At 43.6% G+C, this 16,162-nt stretch overlaps 1 protein-coding gene and 1 pseudogene across 1 annotated transcript; one reads left to right on the forward strand and one right to left on the reverse strand.

Moving 5' to 3' along the window:
* The first annotated feature begins 3,346 nt into the window (after positions 1-3,346).
* Positions 3,347-6,879, forward strand: LOC140544055 (uncharacterized). Its single transcript, XM_072667415.1, has 2 exons — positions 3,347-3,623; positions 4,733-6,879. Exon 2 carries the CDS (start codon positions 4,844-4,846, stop codon positions 5,642-5,644), a length of 801 nt encoding a protein of 266 aa, XP_072523516.1. The 5' UTR covers positions 3,347-3,623; positions 4,733-4,843; the 3' UTR covers positions 5,645-6,879.
* Positions 6,880-7,453: 574 nt separating this feature from the next.
* Positions 7,454-12,462, reverse strand: LOC140544337 (histone-lysine N-methyltransferase PRDM9-like; annotated as a pseudogene).
* Positions 12,463-16,162: the final 3,700 nt, after the last annotated feature.

Genomic DNA, 16,162 nt, shown 5'->3' on the forward strand with positions numbered 1-16,162 from the left:
TCTATAACTGTGCTCTATAACTGTGCTCTATATCAGTGCTCTACTGTATAACTGTGCTCTATATCAGTGCTCTATATCAGTGCTCTACTGTATAACTGTGCTCTATATCAGTGCTCTATATCAGTGCTCTACTGTATATCAGTGCTCTATGACTGTGCTCTATAACAGTGCTCTACTGTATAATAGTGCTCTATAACAGTGCTCTACTGTATAACTGTGCTCTATAATAGTGCTCTACTGTATAACTGTGCTCTATAACTGTGCTCTATATCAGTGCTCTATAACTGTGCTCTATATCAGTGCTCTATAACTGTGCTCTATATCAGTGCTCTACTGTATAACAGTGCTCTGTAACAGTACTCTATAACTGTGCTCTATATCAGTGCTCTACTGTATAACTGTGCTCTATATCAGTGCTCTACTGTATAACTGTGCTCTACTGTTTATCAGTGCTCTATATCAGTGCTCTATATCAGTGCTCTATAACTGTGCTCTATAACTGTGCTCTATATCAGTGCTCTACTGTATAACTGTGCTCTATATCAGTGCTCTACTGTATAACTGTGCTCTACTGTTTATCAGTGCTCTATATCAGTGCTCTATATCAGTGCTCTATAACTGTGCTCTATAACTGTGCTCTATATCAGTGCTCTACTGTATAACTGTGCTCTATATCAGTGCTCTACTGTATAACTGTGCTCTACTGTTTATCAGTGCTCTATATCAGTGCTCTATATCAGTGCTCTATAACTGTGCTCTATATCAGTGCTCTACTCTATAACAGTGCTCTATAACAGTGCTGTATAACAGTGCTCTATAACTGTGCTCTATATCAGTGCTCTACTCTATAACAGTGCTCTATAACTGTGCTCTATATCAGTGCTCTACTCTATAACAGTGCTCTATAACTGTGCTCTATATCAGTGCTCTACTCTATAACACTGCTCTATAACTGTGCTCTATATCAGTGCTCTACTCTATAACAGTGCTCTATAACAGTGCTCTACTGTATAACAGTGCTCTATAACAGTGCTCTGTAACAGTGCTCTGCTGTATAATAGTGCTCTATAACATTGCTCTATAATAGTGCTCTACTGTATAATAATGCTCTAAAACATTGCTCTATAATAATGCTCTACTGTATAATAGTGCTCTATAACATTGCTCTATAATAGTGCTCTACTGTACAATAGTGCTCTATAACATTGGTCTATAATAGTGCTCTACTGTATAATAGTGCTCTAAATCATTGCTCTATAATAGTGTTCTACTGTATGATAGTGCTCTATAACATTGCTCTATAATAGTGCTCTACTGTATGATATTGCTCTATGATAGTGTTCTACTGTATAATAGTGCTCTATAACATTGCTCTATAACAGTGCTCTACTGTATAATAGTGCTCTATAATAGTGCTCTATAATAGTGCTCTATAATAGTGCTCTATGACAGTGCTCTATAATAGTGCTCTATAACATTGCTCCACTGTATAACAGTGCTCTATAACAGTGCTCTATAATAGTGCTCTATAACATTGCTCTATAATAGTGCTCTATGACAGTGCTCTATGACAGTGCTCTATAACATTGCTCTATAACAGTGCTCTATAACAGTGCTCTATAACATTGCTCTACTGTATAACATTGCTCTATAACAGTGCTCTATAATAGTGCTCTATAACATTGCTCTACTGTATAACTGTGCTCTATAACTGTGCTCTACTGTATAACTGTGCTCTATAACTGTGCTCTATATCAGTGCTCTATAACCGTGCTCTATATCAGTGCTCTACTGTATAACAGTGCTCTGTAACAGTACTCTATAACTGTGCTCTATATCAGTGCTCTACTGTATAACTGTGCTCTATAACTGTGCTCTACTGTATAACATTGCTCTATAACAGTGCTCTATAATAGTGCTCTATAACATTGCTCTATAATAGTGCTCTGACAGTGCTCTATAATAGTGCTCTATAACATTGCTCTATATCAGTGCTCTATCAGTGCTCTATAACTGTGCTCTATATCAGTGCTCTACTGTATAACAGTGCTCTGTAACTGTGCTCTATATCAGTGCTCTACTGTATAACTGTGCTCTATAACTGTGCTCTACTGTATAACATTGCTCTATATCAGTGCTCTATATCAGTGCTCTATATCAGTGCTCTATAACTGTGCTCTATATCAGTGCTCTACTGTATAACAGTGCTCTATAACAGTGCTCTACTGTATCACAGTGCTCTATGTCAGTGCTCTATATCAGTGCTCTACTGTATATCAGTGCTCTACTGTATAATGGTGCTCTATAACAGTGCTCTGTAACAGTGCTCTATATCAGTGCTCTACTGTATAATAGTGCTCTATAACATTGCTCTATCATAGTGCTCTGCTGTATAATAGTGCTCTATAACATTGCTCTATAATAGTGCTCTACTGTATAATAATGCTCTATAACATTGCTCTATAATAATGCTCTACTGTATAATAGTGCTCTATAACATTGTTCTATAATAGTGCTCTACTGTCTAATAGTGCTCTAAAACATTGCTTTATAATAGTGTTCTACTGTCTAATAGTGCTCTAAAACATTGCTCTATAATAGTGTTCTACTGTATAACAGTGCTCTATAACATTGCTCTATAATAGTGCTCTACTGTATAATAGTGCTCTATAACATTGCTCTATAACAGTGCTCTACTGTATAACATTGCTCTATAATAGTGCTCTATGACAGTGCTCTATAATAGTGCTCTATGACAGTGCTCTATAATAGTGCTCTATAACATTGCTCTATAATAGTGCTCTATAACAGTGCTCTATAACAGTGCTCTACTGTATAACAGTGCTCTATAACAGTGCTCTATAATAGTGCTCTATAACATTGCTCTACTGTATAACAGTGCTCTATAACAGTGCTCTATAACAGTGCTCTACTGTATAACATTGCTCTATAACATTGCTCTATAACAGTGCTCTGTAACATTGCTCTACTGTATAACATTGCTCTATAACATTGCTCTACTGTATAACAGTGCTCTTTAACATTGCTCTATAATAGTGCTCTATAATAGTGCTCTATAATAGTGCTCTATAACATTGCTCTATAATAGTGCTCTATAATAGTGCTCTATAACATTGCTCTACTGTATAACAGTGCTCTATAATTTCACATGTAGGAGACAGGGCTCAGTTTTGACACTAAGCCTCAGGGCACTGAAGGACTTTTATTTTGACAGCTAGTTGCCAGCCATTGGCTCCTGAGCGGAAGTAGAGTCCTGCGGTCTGATTGGCTCCTCAGTGGAGCTCCGGAGCTCTGCAGCTGCAGACTGTTGAGTTGTTAAGGTGGATCAGGGCTGGTTACTGTATCTGCTCAGATCGAGAGACAAAGCCACTGTGATCTATTGATCCACATCTTCTAATAGCTTCATCCAGCGGACTGTGGACATCTACTGGCCGCTCTTTCACCATGAAGAGCTTCTCTGTAGGAGGATATGGAAGGTGGGGCTAACTTTAGCCCGGTCTCCAGTAAAGTGGAGAAGCAGCAGATCCAGCTGGGATCAGCAGTCCACACCTCTGTGCTCGGACTGCTCTGCTGGAGGAACACCATCAGCTCTACTGTTGAAGGTATGGAGATGCTCCACTCTTCATCACACTGTTCTACATTTACTCTTAGACTCATAGAAACCCTTTCAGAAGGAGCAACATTGAAGAGAACACAGAAGCATGCTCCTTCATGCTGACTGTAAAGATCTCTCCTTTATGCTCCACTTTGTAAAACTCAGTGTAAAATAGATGATGAGATTCAGCATGGAGGTGGAGAAACACGTTCCACAATGGGGGAGCAAAATGGAGCTTTTTCTGAGGAATGTGTAGATTGGGTGGGGGTTGCTGAACAATAGCTGGTAGATTAGGAGATGGTGGGTGATTGGGGTTGTAAAGAGAGCCATTCAGGAGTGTGATAGTTTAGAGGAACCCAGATTTAGAAGAACTTATGGAGTATGAGTGAAATGCTTAAATAGTAAATAAATAACGAGATGATAATGTTAGGTTGTTATGTTGGGTTAGAGATGGACCACATGTCCGTGGATCCTGAGTAAGAGGTGGACAAGGCTTACACTCACTCAGGGGAACCATAACAGTCATGATCTGCACTCCTGCACTTCTCCCAGAACGCTGTAGCAGATAGAATGGCTTTGCATTAATGTTCCTGTGTCCACTGTGCTCAACATTATTAGGAAGTTTACAGCCCATGGCGCACTGTAGCTAACATCCTTGGACGTGGAGATTTAGTCTTGGAAGAATCTTCAGCTAGCTTAACATGAGCTGCTTCACGTAATAATCAATAGCTCTGAATGCCAGCCTGCAGGGTTTGCCTTGGAGAAAAGCAAGCCATGTGGAACCTGTGGAAAGAGAAAGTTGAGTCTTTACACAAGCATTGGGAAAAAAACAGTACAACCACTCCTCATCAATAAGAATCGCTAGTCCAGATTGGAACTGAGATCGCATGTGGAGTTCCATTGCAGATTGCAGGCTGGCATGGCTGTCACGGCTGAGTTTTTGGTGCTGTATATCATGGTGACACAAGCATTATTTATCTTAGAAGCTGCACATGTATTAGAAAGAAAATGTTGTAAATCTGCATAAATGAGAAATGGTTTGTTTGATTACCCACCCCAAACTAGGATTCTCCTGCATGTTGCATTGAGTTGTTTTTTTTTCTTTGTTTCTTCTAGAAATTAACGCTGTCCTGTTCCAAGTCTTCTCCTGCTTGACATTTAGCTTCACAAATACACATAATCAGAAGACTTCACAAAGATGGTAAGCTGCTGAAAGAGGGGAAGAACATGGCATCTCCTACACCTCACAGACCAAAGCGGAAGAGTACCGGAAAGAAGAAAACTCACCACTGCTCAGACTGTGAGAAGAGTTTCGGTCAACAGAGTACTCTCAAAATACACCAGCGCATTCACACAGGGGTGAAGCCGTATCACTGCTCAGACTGTGGGAAGAGCTTTATTCAACAGAGTCATCTCCTCCAACACAAACGTATTCACACTGGCGAGAAACCTTATCAGTGCTCAGAATGTGGGAAGAGTTTTAATCAACAGACTCATCTCCTTCAGCACCAGCGCATTCACACTGGAGATAAACCATACTACTGCTCAGACTGTGGGAAGAGCTTTACCACACAGAGTAATCTTAACACACACCAGCGCATTCACACTGGAGAGAAACCGTATCACTGCTCAGATTGTGGGAAGAGTTTTAATCAACAGGTTACACTCTGGCGACACCAACGCATTCACACAGGAGATAAACCGTATCACTGCTCAGAGTGTGGGAGGAGTTTTAATCATCAGAGTAATTTTCTTCAACACCAGCGTGTTCATACAGGAGAGAAACCGTATCACTGCTCAGACTGTGGGAAGAGTTTTGCTCAGGAAGGTAATCTCCTTCAACACCAGCGTATTCACACAGGAGAGAAACCGTATTACTGCTCAGAGTGTGGGAGAAGCTTCAGGCATTTAAAGACTTTAAATATACACAAATGTACAAAGCGCAGTGATGCAAATGGGCAGGATACATTTTCTGGGATTGAAAATGGAGACAATCTGGAGGGGACAGTGGTTCCAGCCCACATTTAAATGTAGGTTGTTAAAGGGATGCTCGGCCATTGTACTGGAAATCTACCACCCTATAGAGCTTAGCTCCAACCTAAATCTCACACCCCTGACCTCTAGTAACGACTGGTAATGTCTTCAGCGGAACGGAATAGATCCAGTTTTGTTCTGGTGTTGAAACTGTCGCAGAGTAACGAAACGGTGACAATGTTGACCTGACGTCCTGAATGAAATGTGGCATCTCTGTATGTACGTTTTTTTTTTTTTTTTTTGTATCTATAGGTAAAGAGAGTTCACTGCCTCTCCAAACAAGGAAACTGAACGTGTCTAGAGATCCAGCTGGAAGCTGGTGATTACAAGTTCAGAGAGGAACGCTAGCTACACTAGTAGGAAGCAATTACCAGCTGCCACCAGATTCCTGAGGAGGCACGTGGTCAAAAACCCTGGAGTGACTGCAAAAGACCTGCAGCGAGATTTAGTCTCGGAAGAATCTTCAGCCAGCTTTACATGAGGTGCTTCACGTCATACAGCAGCAGATAGCAGCTCAAAGTGCTTAACCAGCTACTGATAAAGCTTGTCCTGTCCAGTCACTGGGTACTGTAGGGGTACTGTGGGGGTACTGTGGTTGCTGCTGGGATCCCTTTTGAGCTTGGTTTCCTCTGGCTTGCTCAGATCAGGGCTAGAATGTCAGGTTTGTCTGTGTTGATGGAATCCTGGGGACTTTCTAATCAGGCCTTTGAGATGGTTTAAGTGTTTCCGGGGATGAAAAAGAATAAACTGAACTGGAAGTGAAGTGGGTTTGTGCTGCAAGAGTATGAATTAGTCTAGTAAGCTGTTTATTCGTGATCATGTTCGTCCCAAGACAGTTGGCATGGTGACCGGTGTCCACTACACACCGTGCACAGACGTCTTCAGGAATTAAGATTACTGTAAGAATCTAAGAGAGTTATTACAGAGGTTAAAAGCTGACCTTGTCACCACCTCCCTTTTTAATTTCTTTTTTACTATGAGCTCATGTTCAGTTGCTCAGTTTCTATGACTACATACCTGTACATGTTCTGTTTATTGCTCTGTTTAATCTTTTGAGTTTCATTGTATTGATGTATGTTTGGCTCAGTCATTGTATTAGTGTAAATCATGCTGTTCACTTCGCAATATATTCAGTAGTCACGTACAAACGGAAATAAATCAAAGAATTAAAAGACTGACGTACCAGATTCTTTACCAGATCCAAGTAGCCGAGGTTAGCCTCAACCACAGAGACGAGCTGGACCCGTGAAAACATTTCATTTCTATTTCTGGGTAGTTTCTAGTACCTATATTCTACACATGCCTCTACCTCCTGTCATCTTCTCGGTAGGCTGACGGGACTGAATTTAAGAGAAACACTGTGAATCATATGTGCTGTTTTTCAGATACTGGTACTGAATTCTGCTGGATAACCTGGTTAAGAACGTAAGTAATGTCTGATCAGGGGTGCAGGCCTAAGAAAGAAAGGGGTCCTACCTGTCAGCGCTTTATAGCAGTGCTCTAATAGCAGTGTCCTTAGAGCAGTGCCCTAAAAGCGCCGCTTTAATAAGTAATAAGTAATAAACATGATGCCTAACCCAAACCCAGTCTGAAATCAGAACCCCCTCCTCTCCTGTTTAACTCTCGGCTCAGAGCAGCCGTCTCCAGTGATATACTGGTTCTAGGAGACCGGTGGTAAAAATACTTGATCTAGAGGCACTGCCGTCCAGGCAGAGCCCTGCGTTCCTTTAAAATCCACTTTCACCCAAATACAGACCAACCCTACACCCACACCTACAGGTGGTACACACACACACACTTACACACACTTCAGATCTTTTATTACGGATGAAATTAAACATCTCTTTGTTTCCAACATGTCTGACTGAGACCCCCGCCTGGGTTCTGGGTTTACTACAAAATGAAGCAGGGGTCGGAAATTCCTCCCCAAGTTAAACATCGCGGAGGAAACTGCTGCCTCTGTCTCTGGTTAAAGGCCTCCGCCCCTGGCGATCAGCAGCACCACCTGCAGGGCTCGTTTTCCTCTGGAACGGTCGCCTTTTGTCAGGAGTGCATTTTCTGGTGATGCCGGGTCAGGTGGTACCGGCGTGCGAAGCTTTTCCCACACTGCGTGCAGGGGAAGAGTTTTGTGCCCTTGTGAAGCTGCTGGTGCGCTCGGAGACTCTGCGGCCGGCTGAAGCTCTTCCCGCAGTCGGGGCACTGACACGGCCGCACCCCCGAATGCTTCTGCTCGTGCCGCCGCAGGTCGCCCGACTGCCTGAAGCTCTCGCCGCACTCGGCACAGAGGAAGGGCTTCTCGCCCGTGTGCGTCCGCATGTGGACGTTCAGCTGGCCCGCATGCACAAAGCTCTTCTGGCACTGAGAGCAGGCGTACGGCTTTACCCCCGTGTGGATGCGCTGGTGCTGCTTCAGGCTGTTGAACCAGCCGAAGGCCTTCCCGCAGTCGGGACACAGGTACAGCTGGTCCCCCTGCCTGAAGCAGGCGTGGTTCTTGAACCCTCGGATGGTGCGGAAGATCTTGGAGCACTGCGTGCAGCTGTGCTCCTTGGACGCCACATCGCTCTCGTTGAAGCCCAGGTACTTGGTGGTCATCTCTGGGTGGTGACGGCGGATGTGCTTGTGCAGGTAGCGCTCGCCGGTAAAGGAGAAAGGGCAGTGGCCGCAGGCGTAGATGGTGGCGTCGGCCAGCGTCGCGCTCTGCCGGTGGGCGCTGCGGCGGGAGTGGCTCTCCTGGTGCCGCTTCAGACCGGACAGCTGGGTGAAGGACTTGTGGCACAGCGTGCAGCAGTACGGCCTCTCTTTGGCATGAACGTTGCGCTCGTGGCGCCGCAGGTTGCAGAGGCGGTTGAAATACAGGCCGCAGCGAGAGCAGCCGTGAGGGCCGTCGCCCTGCTGAATGCACTCGTGGCTTTTCAGGAGATGCAGGTGGCTGAAGCTCCTCAGGCACTCGCCGCAGACGTGGGAAGAGGTTGGCAGCTCCTGGAGTCGTGTGCCGTCTGGGTTGGTTCTCTGAGGCTCAGCTGAACCCTCGGGGTCAGCGGTGGTCTGTCCAGACTCTGGGGAAGCGGTAAGACTCTGCTGCTGAGCCTTGTTCCTCACCTGCTTCTGGGCGGCTTTGGTTTTGTTTTTAGGCGGTCGGCCTCGAGGCCGACCAGTAGGTCCCTTCTTCAGAAGACCCCTGCCCTTGTTCGGGCTCAGAGCGCATGTCCTCAGTCTGGCCGGCGGTTCGTATGACGGGTCCCGCTTGTCTGTGACGTCTTCGGCCTGCAGCGCGACCGTCGTCTCTGGGCCGGGGGAGCGACTCTCCACTACTTTGAGGTACTCTCCGTGGTGGTGCCGTTTGAGATGTTTGTAAAGATTGAGTTTAGCCACAAAAGAGAACGAGCACTCCGTACAAGGATAGACTGCCAGCGGATCGCCCTCTTTCTCCGCCGGTCCCCGGGAGTCTTCGCCCTGCTCCTTTTCACCCTGGTGGGTCTGCTGGTGTCTCTTCAACCCCGTCGCCTGACTAAAGCACTTCCTGCAGCGGCTGCAGCAATATGGCTTCTCCTTCGAGTGGATTGTGCGCTGGTGTCTTTTCAGGTGGCAGGACCGCAAAAACGTCCTCCTGCACTCCCCACACTTGTTCTGCTCTGCCGCACCGCTGCCACCAGTCTGCTCCGTCTGCTCCGTCCCGTCACTCAGACCGCTGCCGCGTCCGTGCGACAGTTCAGCAGAACCAGATTTCTCCTTCTGACCCGCGAGAGCTGGAAACGGGCTCTGGAAAGATTCGGTGATCGGCTGCATTTGAGAAGAAGACGGTGCATCAGAGGCGAGGAGGCACTGGTCCAGGGTTAAGACGGTCGTCTCCAAAGCCTGAGCTTCCGACAGGTTCTGGGACTCGGCTGGGTGCGAGCGTCTGACGTGTCTGCGAAGGTAAAAAGCAGCCGGAAAGGAGTACTGGCAGTACGGACAGAGGAAGACCTGTGCCTCTTCATCAGTTCTTCCTGACAGAGAATAGAGAACACGTTCATTAGAACCCTTAGAACACAGAACAACTACGTTCACTTCAGACCAGTTCTATAGGAAACAAGCCCTACTTCTGCCCTCTGGTGGAGAAACTGCTGAACTAAAGATTAGAGCTGCACGGATGAGCATTTGGAGCCGGGCGCCGTGGTTACCTAAAGCTGTGCACTTCTTGTCCCAGATCTTATCCCAGGTGCTGCCAAGCTTTTGCGTAGTCCTCGCGTAACCACACTCTCAGCTCCTGCCCGGGGCGATGGGCGCAGCAGCGGAACAGAACGCGCCCATTCTGCTGAAACGCCACCAGTTCTGCTCCTCCTCACTCCGTGAGCAGACGACATACCTGTGGACAACATACAGCACACCTGTGTGCCCTCAGTGCCCTCAAGCTGAGCAGCGTGTGCATGAGAGGAGCCTGTGTGTAGTGTAGTTAGGGCGCCGGGTGGGCCGCAGGTTTAGGCTACTTACCTCATCCAGTTGGAATGAGTGTCCCGCTCGCCATCGATGAGTCGTACTGATCACCTCCTCGACAAACCTGAGAGGAACAGGTGAACGAGAGAAGGTCTGGGTTCTATTGGAATACTTGCAGTAACGTTCCTAAAAACTCCTCAATCGCCTCGTTATGAAGCTTCACTTCCTGAAGGACTCACCACCCACGAGTACGCGCTCTCCAGAGCCTGGTCTTGGTGTCAGCTCTCCGTCAAATGGTCCGAAATGCATTCCGAGAGGAAGAACCTGCCCTGGTTGAACACCCCCAGCCCGGCTCCAGAGAGGCTGATCTGCCGATGACCAGCCTGGGGGGCAGAGTGAAGAGCGCCCTCTGCGGGACTCCTGTGGGGTGGGGGAGTTGTAGGTGAACACTGGTGGGCCGTGGACCTCACAGCGATCCACATACGGTTCATGGCAGCTCTCGCAATCTGAGGAAGAGAGGAATGAGCAGGATTAAGGGATCAAGGAGGAGGGAGGCTGCAAGGCAGGTCAGCAGTCTGAGCATCGCTGCTGAACAGACACTCACAGAATGCTGGTCAGTAAACGCAGGTCCTCGCGGCCCTCGCCTCCGCTGCTACGCCGCAGACGGTCACTGAGCCCCGAATCTCGATATTCTGGTCTTCACCGGGTGGCAGTCCTAGAAGAAGCGAACAGGTCAGCAGGAAGACGCCGCCCGATTACGTTCTGTCCCCAGCGGTCTAAAACCCCCACGGTCTAAAACCCCCAGCGGGTCTATAACCCCCACGTCTAGTCGGACAGATCAGAGACTGCGGTACCGTTCAGCACAGATAAACAACTGACCTCCCCTTACACCTGCTGACCTCCTGAGACTCGTATCTGAGGATTTCCTATCCTGGTTACCAAACCACCAATCACTGATCAACCAATCAACCAATCACCAATCCACCAATCCCCAATCCACCAAATCACCAATCCCCAATCCACCAAATCACCAATCCCCAATCCACCAAATCACCAATCACTAATCCACCAATCACCAATCACTAATCCACCAAATCACCAATCACCAATCCACCAAATCACCAAATCACCAAATCACTAATCCACCAATCACCAAATCACCAATCACCAAATCACCAATCACCAAATCACCAATCCACCAATCACCCAATCACCAATCACCCAATCACCAATCCACCAAATCACCAATCCACCAAATCACCAATCCACCAAATCACCAATCACTAATCCACCAATCACCAAATCACCAATCCACCAAATCACCAATCACCATCCACCAATCACCAAATCACTAATCCACCAATCACCAAATCACCAATCACTAATCCACCAATCACAATCACCAAATCACCAATCACCAATCCACCAAATCACCAATCCACCAAATCACCAATCACCAATCACCAATCCACCAATCACCCAATCACCAAATCACTAATCCACCAATCACCAAATCACCAATCACTAATCCACCAATCACCAATCCACCAAATCACCAATCCACCAAATCACCAATCCACCAAATCACCAATCACCAATCCACCAATCACCAATCCACCAATCCACCAATCACTAATCCACCAAATCACCAAATCACTAATCCACCAATCACCAAATCACCAATCCACCAATCACCAAATCACCAAATCACCAATCCACCAATCACCAATCCACCAATCACTAATCCCACCAATCACCAAATCACCAAATCACCAATCACTAATCCACCAATCACTAATCCACCAATCACTAAATCACCAATCACTAAATCACCAATCACTAATCCACCAATCACTAATCCACCAATCACTAAATCACCAATCACTAAATCACCAATCACTAATCGGTCCGCGAGCGGCGGGGCTGAGCGCGTGCGGGGGCTCGGTGGGTAACTGGATCCAGCTTCAGGGGAGCAGCTCCGGGTCCAGCAGGCCGCGCTCCTCCCCGCGCTTCGCTCCGGCTGCGCTGCCCCTGCGGTTGGAGCCCGGCTGGAGGGACTTCCGCTGGAGCTGGGTCTGCCTGCCCAGCCCGGCGGAGAGTCCCGGCCGCTCGCTCAGGGAGGGAGGAGGACCCGCCGCGTCCCCGGAGCTCAGCCCGGAGCTCAGCCCGGCTCCTCTAGCTGCGCCGCTAGCGGGGGCTTAACCGGATCCGCAGGCTGCTACACCGCGAGCGCGGGCTTTCCTCGCCGTGCCGGAGCTGCTCTGCCTGGGTGCCCGGTCCCCCGCGGGACTCACCTGGACGGTCCGCCATGCCGCTCAGCAGGTGAAGCGCATCGCTGCTCTCCGGGGCTCGCTGCAGCCAGGCGCGCGCTTCCGCACGGAACTTCCTCGAGCTCTTCTTCTGTGGGAGGAAAAGAGCAGCGCAGCGCAGCGCAGCGCCCCCTGCCGACCACCCGCCCGCCTGCAGCGCAGCGCCCCCTGCCGACCACCCGCCCGCCTGCAGCGCAGCGCCCCTGCCGACCACCCGCCCGCCTGCAGCGCAGCGCCCCCTGCCGACCACCCGCCCGCCTGCAGCGCAGCGCCCCCTGCCGACCACCCGCCCGCCTGCAGCGCAGCGCCCCCTGCCGACCACCCGCCCCGCCTGCAGCACCAGCGCTCGTGTTTCTGATAAAGTGGCCAGCGAGGTGAAGCGCAGTTCTAGAGGAGTTTCTAGATAAGTGGAGAACACTAACGGTTCCCTCGCTGTGCTGGTTCCACCGAACAGAACCACAGGCACGGTTCGGCTCTTCTGCTTTCAGGCGGAACCGAACCTTCAGCCTCGGAACGAAACCTTCAGCCTCGGAACGCGCATGCGCACAGCAGCGAGCAACATGGCGACGTGCAGCGACTCGGAGAGCAGGGAGCGCGAGCTGAGGAGGAGGCGGACAGGTAAACAGCGCGAGAGCGGCGCGGAACCGGAGACCCAGTCCGAGCAGGGCGCGAACCGGAGACCCAGTCCGCGCGCACATCCGAGCCGGGACTAGAAGCTCCTCTACAGACCGGAACCTTCTGGCTGACCCGGATCGTGATACTGAGGTCCATCTCCTTCATCTACTGTGAGCTCGCTCACACACACACACACACTCACACACTATATATATATACACACACTATATATACTCACACACTATATATACTCACACACTATATATATATACACACACTATATATACTCACACACTATATATATTATATACACTCACACACTATATATATATACACTCACACACTATATATATACACTCACACACTATATATATATATACACTCACACACTATATATATATATACACTCACACACTATATAATATATACACTCACACACTATATATATACACTTACACACTATATATATATATACTCACACACTATATATATATATATATACTCTCACACACTACATATATATATATACTCTCACACACTATATATATATATATATACTCTCACACACTATATATATATACTCTCACACACTATATATATATATACTCTCACACACTATATATATATATATATATATATACTCTCACACACTATATATATATACTCTCACACACTATATATATATACTCTCACACACTATATATATATATACTCTCACACACTATATATATATATATACTCTCACACACTATATATATATATATATACTCTCACACACTATATATATATATATATACTAACTCACACACTATATATATATACTCTCACACACTATATATATATATACTCTCACACACTATATATATATATATACTCTCACACACTATATATATATATATATATACTCTCACACACTATATATATATATATATATACTCTCACACACTATATATATATATATACTCTCACACTATATATATATATTATACTCTCACACACTACATATATATATATATACTCTCACACACTACATATATATATACTCTCACACACTATATATATATATACTCTCACACACTATATATATATATATACTCTCACACACTATATATATATATATATACTCTCACACACTACATATATATATACTCTCACACACTATATATATATATATACTCTCACACACTATATATATATATACTCTCACACACTATATATATATATACTCTCACACACTATATATATATATATATATACTCTCACACACTATATATATATATATACTCTCACACACTATATATATATATATATATATACTCTCACACTATATATATATATATATATATACTCTCACACACTACATATATATATATACTCTCACACACTATATAAATATAATATATATATACTCTCACACACTACATGTATATATATATATAGTCTCACACTATATATATACACTCTCACACACTATATATATATATACTCTCACACACTATATATATATATATATATACTCTCACACACTATATATATATATATATACTCTCACACACTATATATATATACTCTCACACACTATATATATATATATACACTCTCACACACTATATATATATATATACTCTCACACACTATATATATATATTACTCTCACACACTATATATATATATATATATATACTCTCACACTATATATATATATATATATATATATACTCTCACACACTACATATATATATATATACTCTCACACACTACATATATATATATATACTCTCACACACTATATATATATATACTCACAAACTATATATATATATATATATATATATACTCTCACACTATATATATATACATATATATATATACTCTCACACACTATATATATATACTCTCACACACTATATATATATATATATATACTCTCACACACTACATATATATATACTCTCACACACTATATATATATATATATACTCTCACACACTACATATATATATATATATACTCTCACACACTACATATATATATATATACTCTCACACACTATATATATATATATACTCTCACAGCACTATATATATATATACTCTCACACTATATATATACTCTCACACACTATATATATATATACTCTCACACTATATATATATATATATATATATACTCTCACACACTACATATATATATATATATATACTCTCACACACTACATATATATATATATATATATATATACTCTCACACACTATATAATATATACTCACAAACTATATATATATACTCTCACACACTATATATATAATATATATACTCACACACTATATATATATATATACTCTCACACACTATATATATATATATATATACTCTCACACACTATATATATATATATATATACTCTCACACACTATATATATATACTCTCACACACTATATATATATACCTCACACACTATATATATCATATACTCACACACTATATATATATATATACTCTCACACACTACATATATATATATATATACTCTCACACACTACATATATATATATATATACTCTCACACACTATATATATATATACTCTCACACACTATATATATATAATACTCTCACACACATATATATATATATATACTCTCACACACTATATATATATACTCTCACACACTATATATATATATACTCTCACACACTATATATATATATATATACTCTCACACACTATATATATATATATACTCTCACACACTATATATATATATATACTCTCACACTATATATATATATATACTCTCACACTATATATATATATATACTCTCACACACTACATATATATATATATACTCTCACACACTATATATATATACTCTCACACACTACATATATATATACTCTCACACACTATATATTATATATATACTCTCACACACTATATATATATATACTCTCACACACTACATTATATATATATACTCTCACACACTATATATAAATATATACTCTCACACACTATATATATATATATACTCTCACACACTATATATATATATACTCTCACACACTATATATATATATACTCTCACACACTATATATATATATATACTCTCACACACTATATATATATATATATATACTCTCACACACTATATATATATATATATATACAA

The sequence above is a fragment of the Salminus brasiliensis genome, chromosome 22, assembly GCF_030463535.1.
Source record: "Salminus brasiliensis chromosome 22, fSalBra1.hap2, whole genome shotgun sequence".
In the NCBI taxonomy this organism is placed as follows: Eukaryota; Metazoa; Chordata; class Actinopteri; order Characiformes; family Bryconidae; genus Salminus; species Salminus brasiliensis.

Coding starts and splice junctions, on each gene's coding strand:
- LOC140544055 (XM_072667415.1), top strand. CDS start 4,844: ATGGCATCTCCTACACCTCACAGACCAAAGCGGAAGAGTACCGGAAAG.